At 36.8% G+C, this 12,471-nt stretch overlaps 1 protein-coding gene across 1 annotated transcript; it reads right to left on the reverse strand.

Moving 5' to 3' along the window:
• Positions 1-705: 705 nt before the first annotated feature.
• LOC137957086 (uncharacterized) lies at positions 706-9,584 on the reverse strand. The gene is made up of 7 exons (XM_068804791.1): positions 9,359-9,584; positions 9,105-9,144; positions 3,104-3,174; positions 2,841-2,935; positions 2,094-2,161; positions 1,883-1,993; positions 706-944 (listed from the first exon to the last, which is right to left on the reverse strand). Exons 1-7 carry the CDS (start codon positions 9,555-9,557, stop codon positions 800-802), a joined length of 729 nt encoding a protein of 242 aa, XP_068660892.1. The 5' UTR covers positions 9,558-9,584; the 3' UTR covers positions 706-799.
• Between the last annotated feature and the right edge of the window lie 2,887 nt (positions 9,585-12,471).

A 12,471-nucleotide genomic window follows, 5' to 3' on the forward strand; every position in this document is an offset into this window, starting at 1 on the left:
TTTTCATTGAAATTTTTTTTTATTTGTTCCACCATATGAAATAATGGGAAATTAATTGCATAGTGTTTTGTGTCTATAATAGAAAAAGATAAATTTATAAATAATAAAAATAAAGGAAGAGAAGTAACATAGAACCACTTTAATTTTCTTGTGTTTATTTTTCTCACGGTTTCTTATCAGAGCAATAGAAAACTTATTTTCTTATCTTTTTTAACATGCTTAAAAGACAAAAAAAAACTAAGAGGAATCAAGCCGAACATTTTTTTTGTCCCAAAACTGGCACAAACATTAAAAAAATCTGGTGAAATGAAAAATTGTCTGCTAGGCATTTTTTCCTATAAATCCTATTAACACAAATACACCATAAACTCATCACACTTGGACAATACCTATCTTAGGCTTCCGGCACAAAGCATTAATAAATGAAAAGCAACAACATGGAAAAGGCCTCTTCAGTTGTGAGTGGCGTACCTGAACCCCAACATTGGTCCCGATTTTCAAGTCAACATGGAGCATTTGCCAATACGGACTTATCATGTCTGAAGTTCCATGGCAGGTTTCTTTGATTTAACTCTAATAACACCACTTCCCCCAAAAAAGAGTGAAAACTGGCTTACCTCAAGAGTCCTTCGTTCACGTCAATTTTGATGTGTTTAACTCATATTTACAATCACATATGAGTGCAGTTGCATTTGAACCAAAGAATAAGCATAACCACAATTACAAAGGATAACTTATTTGGTGATCAGATGACAGAAAATTTGAGCAATAGAAAATCAGAAATATGCCAATCAAGGAACTAAAGCAGAGATTCTAACTGCTGCAAATCTGGGTCTGAATCCTGAGGTTTCCTTGCTTCAGGATCTACACTGCGTGGCATACTGTATGCATCTGCAATTGCTCTTCCTTTGTCCAGCACATGTGATGGCACAGTTTGAAGGAGGCTGCAGAGTTTTCAATATGATTTCTTAGCGCCGTTTGTAAGGTCACTTGCATAGTTTATGAAATCAGGCTAACAAGGTAGTATGGTATGGGATGCTTTCTATGAACTCCAAGACATCACATATCAAAGGATTCCCACTGTGGATGGGCCATAATCCAAATTTCTTGCCTCACCTCTCTGACTATCTCTTCATGCAATCAGGTGTCACAGAGAGATTGACAAGAAAAACTAGAGAACATTTCATTAAAACAGATAATTATATTTTATGGGGTGGGAAGGAGGAAGACCTGATTGCAATGTTGAAGAATTTCTTCCTAGAGGCCCTTTCAGTGGGTGGGTTTTTTTTTTTTCCTTCGTGAAATGTATTAGATGGGTATTGAGTACCCTGAACTAATGGATCTCTGCCTGATTACTTAATATAGCCTTCATGGAGCCAGTTGCTTCATCTCTGCCCCTTCAATAAAAGAATATGAACAAAGCAACATTCCCAACAAGTCTATTTTAGGTGAGTTGACATCAAAAGCAAACTGATCAAACCCCTTAGATGGATAGATCATTTTGCCTACAGCAGGAAATTGTTATCATATGAAACCCCCTCCTTTGACATCGCAATAAGCCCTCTCCTTTTTATATGATAAGGTTAATTACTCCAACCCCTTGAGAAATGTATAATTTTAGGTACTCCAAATGTGAAAATTTCATTTCATTCATCCACTTATCAAATCGTGTACACATTTTATTCCAGGGATAAGTGTTTAATTTCACCACTTTCTAGAGAGGTGAGAATAATTAATCAAATAATATATCAACTGTTGAAACCTCTTATGCATTTTATATAGGGATGTCTAATGTTCGTCAATTTGATGGAATCTATGCATACAGTAAAGTGTAGTTTACATGTGGTAAATTCACTAAAGTAATAGAAAACTGGAAGTATACCTATCCAAAGCTCTCGTAGCAACACCAATTTTTGTCTTCATTGACTCAACTGTGGCCTCTGAGTCATTCCTAGATGCATGTAATAGCAGCGAATCGAGTTCCTCCAAGGCCCTGTTGGAGCACATGCTAATGTTCAGCTGACTGAGTGTGCAACATAACAAAATGAGGTACCAGCCGGCACTAAGATGATTTCAATCTAAAATATGAGTACCTGAGGCATTGGTCAACAGCATCAAAAGCAGTCTTTCCTTTACCATCATCTGAAGCATATTGTGCAACCTATTAACCACAAGGAATTCAAGTTATTCATTCAAATGAAGGCACAACAAAAGCCTCTTATTTATTTATTTCTTTTGGTTAACAGAAAAAGAGGAAACTTAGAAACTTTATTACCAACTCCTTTATTGCCAACTAATTCTTCAGTTAGCAGAGTCATTAGTTCCAATCAATGTAGCAGTATTGGTTTTAAAGACTGCCTCTAAGTTTTCCTGCTACCAAATTCCACATCTGGAAGATCCACCCAAGTTATCATAACTTCACTTGGAAATAAAAATTTTGCCTTCTTCTTCTTCAAAAAATAAAAATAAATAATCCACATCTTGAAATATCATTCAAGTTATATTAACATCTCTTCTGGAATAATCATTCTGAGATCTTCTCAAACCTCTATGCCAGCTCATAAACTGCAATCCTTAGCAAAGAGGTTAAAGATGAAGTGTTTGCATGAACCAAAGCTAATATATCATGACATTTCAGTATTTGCACTTCGAATTTCTAACCACCAGAAAGCTGTTATTATATCTGTCATTAGTCTGAAATTTCCTTTACCCTTCATCTTGAGCCTTTTTTCTAAAGAAATATTAGCTTCGCCACAAAGATGAAATCCAACTTACTCCATGCAATAAAAACTTTGGAGTATGAGGGTCCTACAGGCATGTAAAAGAACATGTGGACTTACTGCTTTAATGTTTATACGTAAGGACGCAGCAGGGCCTGAACGTAGGAGAGATCTGCAGTCAGAAAATTTTGGCTGATCCTCCTCCAAAGTCTTTTCTGAATGCAAAAAAACTCTAGATAGAAGTCATTCATTTACTAGTTCTGGGATAAAGGTCCACAACTACTAGTTCGCCACTGAATTTTAACAAATGGAGGTTTTTCTGGCTTCCAATTTTACTTAACAGATTGAAAAAGAAACATAAATAGAAATGGAGAACTCTATACCCAAGTCCTTAAACTGTGATTGAGACAAGAGAACAGCAGGTACATACACCTCCAGCGGGTCAAGCTTTTTCCTGCATATCATCAAACAAAACAAATAGGAACCTGCATACTCTCTTAGCTATCAACAATATTCACCAGAGAAAAAATATGTTCATGCCACCATGTCAAATTGGAACTTGAGCTTAACACTAGCATTAACTACTCCTTCCTCAGCTGCAATAACAGATTTGCCAAGTGCTGGGCCATGTATCAGCAAGACACAAATGGTTAATAGCTAACTAACATGGGCATAGAAGAGAACGGGCACAATTCTCTAACCTACAGCCTAACACATGCAAATATTTTTTTTAGAATGGTTATTTAACACACACAAACTACACTGCATACCACTGGTGGGACTTGAACCCAAGACCTAACACTTGAAACCCTTCAATCTGGCCAATGAGGCAAAAGCCAAATCCACAATTCATATAAATAACGAGAAAAAGACAAAGAAGATGGTTCAAAATATAAAAAAGGAAGATCAATGTTGTTCTGCTACTAAGCATAAGAGGGCTTAACTACCGACTCACTCTTCTACACTCTCAAGGTACTTCTTGCCCTTGAATATATCAGAAACTTTCAGGAATGGTTTGTAATGTTGTTAGCAAGTAGTTGTGATAGACAAAGAAGGTTAGCCTAAAAAAAGAGCCATCATACTCTTCACCAGATCAGGAATATCATTAAGAAGCTTCATAACAAGGGCAGAGTGCCTTCATCAAAGGGAGGAAAATCTTGGATTCTGCCATGGCTTGTCATGAGCTTCCGCACCACTTCAAGACCTTGAAACTTCCCAGATTTGTTCTCAAGCTAGATTTTGAGAAGGCATTCGACAGAGTCAATTGGAAGCTTCTTGATATTCTTTTGAAAAGAATGGGTTGTGGTGTTAAGTAGAGATTCTAGATTCAAAGCAGCATCTCCTCAGCCAGCTACTCGGTGCTTCTGAATGGTACAATGTATGAATTTTTTAAAGGCACTCGGGGCATTTGTCAGGGGGACACCCTGTCCCCTCTGCTTTTTAATGTGGTGGCGGAATATCTCTCCTCTCTGATTTATTCGGCCAAGGATTTGGGGTGGCTTCTTCGCACAACGGATATTGCGGCTTTTGACATACTGATTCTTCATTTTGCGGATGACACTATTTGCTCTGGCATGGGCACCATGGATCAAATCAAGAAGTTAAGAGTTGTTCTTGGTCTATTTGAGTTGGCTTCAACTCAGAAAATCGATTGGAGGAAAACCACTCTACAGGGATATTATATAGATGGAGCTGAGCTCAGAGGTATGGCTGATTTCCTGGGATGCTCTCTGGAGAGTACGCCTACTACATATTTGGGCCTCCCCCTCTTTGATTCTTGCCCCACAACTGGGCTTTGGCCCCCCCTTATAGATAAATTTGAGAAGCGTCTGGCAACTTGGATGGACAAGCTCGTATCCATAGTGGACTTACTCTGCTAAAGTCTTGCTTGGCTGGCTTGCCAAATTATCTCCTATCTTTTATTAAGTGTCCAGCCGCTGTGTGCTTAAAGATAGATGCTATTCACCGTCACTTCCTATGGAGAAGATCGGAAAACACATTCAGATATCATTTGGTCAGCTGGAAGGAAATTTGCATGCCTCATAATAGAGGTGGGTTGGGCATTCGGCCTACAAAGGATATGAATAATGCCCTTCTACTTAAGTGGATTTGGATCCTCAATGCCAACCATAGAAATTTGTGGAGAAATATAGTGTGCCACTATCTTCAGATTCTAGAACACTGGTGGAGAGAGGGAGGCACTCCTTGCCGTCTATCCCCGATTTGGAAATCTATTTATAAGTTGCTTCCAGCCTTCAAGGCCACGATCTCCTTCTACCTAGGAAATAGGAGGACTCTTTTATTCTGGACCAACGAGTGGTGCAGTCCCCGCCCCCTTCTGAGGTATACCCGGGACTGTACAGGATTGCTATGGACCTTTTATGCTCAAAAGCCGAATCTTGGAGTAATCTTTCTTAGAGTCTTCTCTTCCATCGGAGCTTGGATGATGATGAAGTTGTTGCCTTCTGCTCGCTTCTTTCCAGTCTTAGTGGTACCATCCTCCGGGAGAGAGTGTTAGATAAGCTGATTTGGAAACCTAGTATCAATGGAACATTCACAGTGGCTACAGCCTATTCCCACATCAGGGAAGCTGTCCTCAGTCAGTCAAAGCATAAAGCAAACCTCATCTGGAGACTTTCAGTGCCTAACAAAGTTAAATTCTTTATTTGGACAGCCATCAAAGAGCAACTCCTCAAGGCGGACAATCTCCATAGGAGAGGATCCACCGCCCCGGATGCTACCTGCCTCCTATGTGGCATTTGTGAGAAGTCAGTACAACATATCCTTTTGCATTGTGGCTTCTCATGGAGAGTTTGGATGGTTGTGTTCCAAGAAATCAGCATTCAGGTGGGCCTCCATCAGGATCTATTTGGTACTTTACAGATGGTACTTGGGATTCGCTTCCCCAAAATTGGCAAGATTCTGCTCTCTGCTTGCCTTGGTTACATCCCCTAGTGTCTCTGACTTGAGAGAAATAATCGGAGATTCAACTCCAAATTCAGCAATCTGGATAGTACGGTCTCTTGTGTTGTGGGTATGGTTTCCAGCTGGCTCCACACCAGGAAGGAATTTGTTCCTCAGGCTGGTATCTCCCTTGGATGGAATTGGTGTCTTCTGGCCCACATGCCCACATGGTGGGGCCCCAAAGGATTCTGATCATGGCTGAGTGGGAGCCTCCCCTCAAAGATTGCATTAAACTGACGGAAGTGCTTTGTGTTGCCCAAGTCCGGCTGGTGACAGGAGGGGGGGGTTGGGGGGTGTTCAAAAATCATAGTGGAGAAACAATTTTCTCCTATGCTGGGCCAGTGGGCATTGCAGATTCTACCACCGCGGAGGTGAATGCTCTTCATCTTGGGTTGAAGATTTTCAAAGACAGACTTCAAGGGAAGCTGCTAATAGAGGGAGACTCTAAAGTGGTCATAAGCTAGTGCTCTAATTCAGCCACTCCCCCTTGGAGGCATTGGCCAACTACTTCTTCTATTTCAGATATGGTATCTTCCATTTCTTGTACTTGGAATCACATTCCTAGGTCAGCCAATTTTGTGGCTGCTAGGCTAGCTAAATTTGGAACCTCCCAGCAATCTCTCATTGTTTGGGACGGCTCCCCTTCCTTGTAATTTTGCTCCTTTGAGCCTTTTAATATAACTCAGCACTACTTCAAAAAAAAAAAAAAAAAAAAAAAAAAAAGCTTCATAACAAAAAGGGATCACATGTTTCCATCTAATGCACTTGAAAACGTTATACGTTGAGAAGTAATGGCGGTTTGCTTTCAGTACATTCACCTAGAAGCAGATTCATTGGAGAAAAGGAGGAAACCCAGAAAACCCTGATGCTGATTTTGGTGCAGTGAAATTTTTATTAGCTGCATGAAGACGTCTCACACACCATATAATGGGTATCTACCTGTCCTCAACATCCATTTTGGGGAGGAGTGCAGGCATTTCTTATCCATAGAAAACCCTTTGATATCTTCTAGGGTTGACCATTCTTATTAGAGGTCCTCAGCATATATATCTGCCATCTTATTTTTCTCTTCAACACAAATGGTTCACTAACCATGCAGATTGGAGATGAAGAATTGAATCAACTGTTCAGCATTCTTTTTGGTTCTGCTACTCAGAAGTAGCATAGCGGCTGATAGAATCTATCTTACCTCTGGAGTCTCCTAGCAAATTGAAAGTGAGGCACATCAATGAAAATAAAAAAGTTCAAGGACCTTTTAGTCACCTCCCTTATTTGATGCAAAATCACAACAACTTTATAGATTCCATGCCCACTAGCTGTGTTACAAATTGCAGTCCCTTTTGAAAGCACATTGAACCTGCTCCTAGCTAGACATGTCCAGCAGCAACTTGCCATGATCCTCAAAATTTCCACTCTAGCTAGTTTAATAATATTGTACGAAGAAATCCTTCTTTTTGAGAGCATGAGCCATACATGCTGCCTTCCATATAAAAAGTTATACCAGTTTAATGCAAGCAATAGCATCTTTAACAAAGAGATCACTTAAAGGTCCTAAAATTTCTCACTGACCACTTTGCACACAAAGAAAAAGCAACTGCTACTCCCTAAAAAGTAGCAAAGTCTTAATTCTAATGGTCTTTTTGAGAAAACTATTAAAACATCTATTCTTTATTATTATTATTATTATTTATTTTATTTTTTATGGTGGGGGGGGGGGAGTTCCGAACCTATAAAGACTTTGGTAAACCATTCTGGCCATAGGCAAGTTTGTTGCCAATATTACAAGAAACAGAAAAAGGTCAAAACAATATGAATGCAAGAAGTGAGAACTTCTTGAAGCAGTAGGAGCAAATTAAGAGCAGAACGCAAGAAGATTCATGTAGCTGATCGCAACACAACTGTTATGAGGCCATGATGATGAAAACAAATAGAAAAAAAAATCAATATCATAGACATTAGCAGATAAATAAAAAGTATAAGGAGAAAATGGCAGGACTACTTTGACCATAAATCCTTGTTAGCATACACTTTAATGCGTGAAAATAACTATTACAAGTTCAAAAAGAATTTAGTTGCTTACTATTTCACAAAACATATTATTCTGTAACTCAAGAAATTAAACAATTTGCAAGTAAATAGTAAATTAAATGCTAACTCTTAGCATTCCTATGATTTTTTTATTCATGCTCTATTCAACTGCAGAATGCAAATGCCATTTGTTAGACCAATCCATTGAAGGACAAACCCAACTGAAACCTGTCTAAATTACCCATTTAAGAGAAGAGTTAATTAAGGAGTTAATGATGAAGAAGTCAAAGTGATCTATCAGGTCAGGAATTTGAGTGTTTTACCTGTGTAAAACTGTAAAATTAGAAAGAATAGAAGAGAACAAGGGAGAGAAATAGAGGAGAAGAGATGAGAGAGCAGCTTGAAGTCTGCGTTGGGGTTAGAGCTCAAAAAATTCTAGTTCTCCCCTTTAATATTTCACTTAATGTTGTTTTTTACTCAAAAGGATAATTATGCCCCTTAGTACAAAAAGTCTCATAACTCTATGAAAACATATCAGAATTAAGTGTAATTTGAAGCATAGAATCATGACAGGTATTCTAGCTTGCTGCAACAAGATGGGACCCATGTGAGATAATGAAATGACAAAAATGTCCCTGAACTAGTATTGCAACAACCTCAACCACTTTACAGTAATGCAACCAAGAAAGAATCATTAACCAGTTCTTAATTCTTGCACTTTCTTCAAAATGCGCCAGAAGTCCGATTGCAGGGTGACTCCAAAATCATCATATGCATTACAAACAACAAAGTTTCAATATGGAGGAATTGGAATGCTGTATAGGATACTGATAATTCTTTTGATCCCACTTATTGAGAGACACCAAGATGAACCTTGCCTCTTAGCACAAGAAGGTTGCTTTTAGAGAAAAATCAAATAGCTTTACCATATTTTTGCTTGGACCAAAAATGTATCCAATCGTTAGAGCCCGTAATCACCTTTTCTCGTATCCTTTTAACTGATAATAATTTTAAAAACTAATAACAGAGTGAAGGACATATAACATAAAATTTCAAATTATAAACACAATAAAAGTACACTAAAAATAAAGGAGCAAATATAGAAAGACGCATTAACGAGATTAAATACCAGAGATAACAAGGAGACTCCATGAATGAAATTAATTCAGATTTCTATAATCTTTTATACGTGGAACAATCTTGCATTCAAATGCAGACCCTAAGTTGTCCCTTCAGTGTAAGACTTCTTAGTTTGTTAAATAAATACAAGTTTTGAAAGTCTAAATACGAATAACATAAGAAATGCAATTAGAAGCACAACAAAATAAAAATATTAATATAAATTATGTAAAACGAACAATGCAAGCAGAGAACATGAATAGTTATTCTCACCTTTTGACGTACTTATCTAGAATGCTGCCGGCATTGGCATCTGGAGAAGAAAAAAAGTTCGATAAAAAAAAGGCGCACTGCACATGCTTACAAACAAAGGTATCATAATGCAGATGCATTAAAACTAAAAACAGCAGGCATATTTATTAATAGTACGCCTTACCTGGATGGCGCGCACAAGTAAGTTTTGCCTAACAATCAATTTATGAAGAAAAAAGAGAAAACGTCCAGTACAGAATGGGAAAATGGCGAACCTCTAGGATTGGAGCAGCACCAATGGAAGAGAGAGACAGCTACGGAAACAGTTCGCCGACTTACAGACCTCTCCTCTGAAGATGCGTCGCATTTCACGCGACTTGAGGTTTTACTTCTAGATGTCTGGTTGGGGGGGGCAAGGGAGAAACTGACGCTTAAGCGACTAAAGCCACTAGCATGCGTAAGGTAAGCAGCCATTTCCACCGAGCAATCGCATGGCAGTCGTTCTCCTCGTCGGGAAAAGTACCCAAAATGAAAGCCAGCGAACCAAGCATCTTTTCTTATCCGTTCCGTACGTCAGTTATCGGCTCCAAGAAAATTACAAGATTGCCCTCCTTGCAGTTATGTAAAAGAGTTTAGGTTTATCTAGTAATGTTATATGATTTTTAAAATTATTTTTACTATTTGATTTTGAAAATTATAAATTTAGGATTAAAACAACAACCATTATAGATATTATGCACAATTATTTAGCGCATAGTCTTTTATTTTAATTGTCAATATATTTTAAAATATTTGAAAGAAATTTTAATATAATATTTTGAATGACATATTGAAATATTTTATTAATTTATTAAAAAATAATTAATTATTTTAATTATTTTATTTTTAACTATGAATCCAAACAATAATTTTTAAAAAATCATATAATTTATTATTTTTATATAAAATAATTTGTATTTAAATACATCCACTTTTAATATTTCTAATCATTTAATATTTAAATTTTGGGAAAAAATGAAAAGCTTTAAATAATTTTAATTTTTAATTAAAAAATGTATGATATAGGCATTGAGCCACTATTGATTTACAAGTCCATTCTATCCCACTATCATCTAACTTTTGAAACCTTTGGATTTAAGTGTATCTAAGCAGCTATAAGCCATTAAAGTTCATGTAAATCCTTATCACTTCAAAATGCTTATAAGTTCATGAACTCAAAAAATCTACTAGTCCTTAAAAACATATGGACTTTAAAAATGTAGCAAGAAATTTGGTATTCGTTGATGACATTTTTCTCTAGTTATGGGCTTTCTTTATGTCTTCAAAATCTTGGTATAAATAATCATATTCTTTAGATAATTAGATTAAAGTTACTCAAAAGGTAAAAGAGGAGAGAAAATTACTTACCTAAGGACTTTATGACTTCCTCAACAAAAAAAACACCTTAAAACTTAAGTTTCAAGCAAGCACACAAATAATCATTTAACCATACATTAGATATTATAATTATTATAGTAATTCACAATCCAAACTCAAACTATTAAGAAAGAGATCAATGTCATAGAATTTGTTGGAAACTCACCCCATGCCTTCCCTACTAAATACAAGGGTGGGGTCATACATTTTTTATCCATAGGGTGGGGACGAGGCGAATCCCAAATCGCTCTGTGGGTTCGAAGTGCATATTGGTTTTCCCATTCCCATCCATGAAAACCTATCCCAGTGAAATATATCCTACATAATATATTTTTAAATATATACTTTTGAACCTTTATTAATGCTTAAAATAGTTATGAGCTAATAAATTAGATACCTTTTTTAATACATCATACTCATTTTTTTGAGAACATGCCTTTTTTTTAAGTGTAAGGAAGGGACCTTAAAATCAGATTAAACAATTAACCTTATCATGGAAACAGCGACACAATCGAGCAAGTGGAGATGGGAATGTGGAGTGGGCTTGTACGGTAGGGATGGAGTCGAAAAATCAACGTCAAAGTGGCGGGTACGGACAAAGGTTGTAGGGTGAGGTTGGAACCAACCCCAAATCTACTTTGAACTGCCATCTCTACCAGCTAATCTACTCTCAAGGTGTCTCCACACTTTGGAGTTAAATCCACATTAAAAATCCCAATGATGCTTATATCAAATATCTACAAAAATCAATTTATAGTAAATCGTCCTCCACAAAGATACTACTTGACTACACTAGCCTAAAGACTAAAGGTAAACAACTCTTATTGTAGTACATGGCCACAAAGGTCAACATATAGCTTTGGCTACAAAAGCAAGTAAGCCACAAAAGCTACACAACTTTAGTCCAAGCTTACACTAGCCTAGCACCAACTAGGTACAAAATACAATTACAATAATCACTTACTACAGTGGCTCACAAAGGCATTACAAATAGTTGAGAAATAGGCTAAAGTTTTCATACAAATAGGTCAACCAACTCAAATACCAAGGTATGCTTGATTTTATAGTATGGTCATCCAATGCCTATTTATAGCCAAATACAACAATGATTCTCATTATGACCTCCAATTGTAATAATAGGAGCTAAGAGGAATACCAATCTAAGGGATTTGAAGCTAAGGATTAGTTTTTGAAACTGAATCAATGATTAAAACTAAGCTCTTAATAAAAAAATTGCTTGTAGAATGATGGTTTAAAATTTTAAAAGCTCAAAGATGATTTGCTAATAACTGGTAATATAAAAAAACTAATGTCAAGCTCAAATGTACTTGGGTTGGCAAACACTACTCAATCAAATGGACTATTGGTGATTGTTTAGTTTTTGGAAATATTATTTTTAAATGGATTTCCAATGTAAAAGGGCTTATCGTATGAAAGATATAAAATTTAATCATGACCATTAGATCAATGTGGCAAATCAACAACTATTTTAATATCTTTGGTCAAACAAAATTTTACCACTTTGAACAAAATTCTGCATTCCGCTCCTCGCGCCCGAGACTAAGGGAGGTTGCCTTCCTCTGAGTGTCGCTCTTTTGACTGGAAGGTCTTCATCCCTCTTTGATAGTCCAAGACTCAATCCATTGCCACCTTTTATTGGCCCAAGTCGCTTCTCAAGTGGCAGTGAATTGATATATTCAAAATAAAAAATGACTTGTGCATGTGATTAAAAATTTATTCATAAAAGCAATTCATAGTAAAGAACAACATGCACACACCATGGGGACAAATAGATTTTTTTTTTATCAATGTTCTCCTAGTGGTAGTCATCACCTAAGAACCCTTGCTTGGAAAAATTCCACTATTATTCTATAATAGATAGAAAATATAAAAGAGGGTTCAACTCTCTCCAGTCACATGTAGCTCAATACTATTAGAAGATATGATGTAATTAGGGTGACACTGATGTAAT

Source organism: Aristolochia californica, unplaced genomic scaffold, assembly GCF_029961685.1.
Source record: "Aristolochia californica isolate CCGP_79_NKW_82.1479 unplaced genomic scaffold, dmAriCali1.0.hap1 SCAF_2, whole genome shotgun sequence".
In the NCBI taxonomy this organism is placed as follows: domain Eukaryota; kingdom Viridiplantae; phylum Streptophyta; class Magnoliopsida; order Piperales; family Aristolochiaceae; genus Aristolochia; species Aristolochia californica.

Bases quoted from the DNA above. Each gene is read 5' to 3' on its own strand.
- LOC137957086 (XM_068804791.1), bottom strand. From the start codon at position 9,557: ATGGCTGCTTACCTTACGCATGCTAGTGGCTTTAGTCGCTTAAGCGTC. The intron at 9,145-9,358 runs GTTCGCCATTTT...TTTCTTCTCCAG, and splicing joins GTGCTGCTCCAATCCTAGAG to ATGCCAATGCCGGCAGCATT. The intron at 2,936-3,103 runs GTATAGAGTTCT...TTTTGCATTCAG, and splicing joins ATCACAGTTTAAGGACTTGG to AAAAGACTTTGGAGGAGGAT.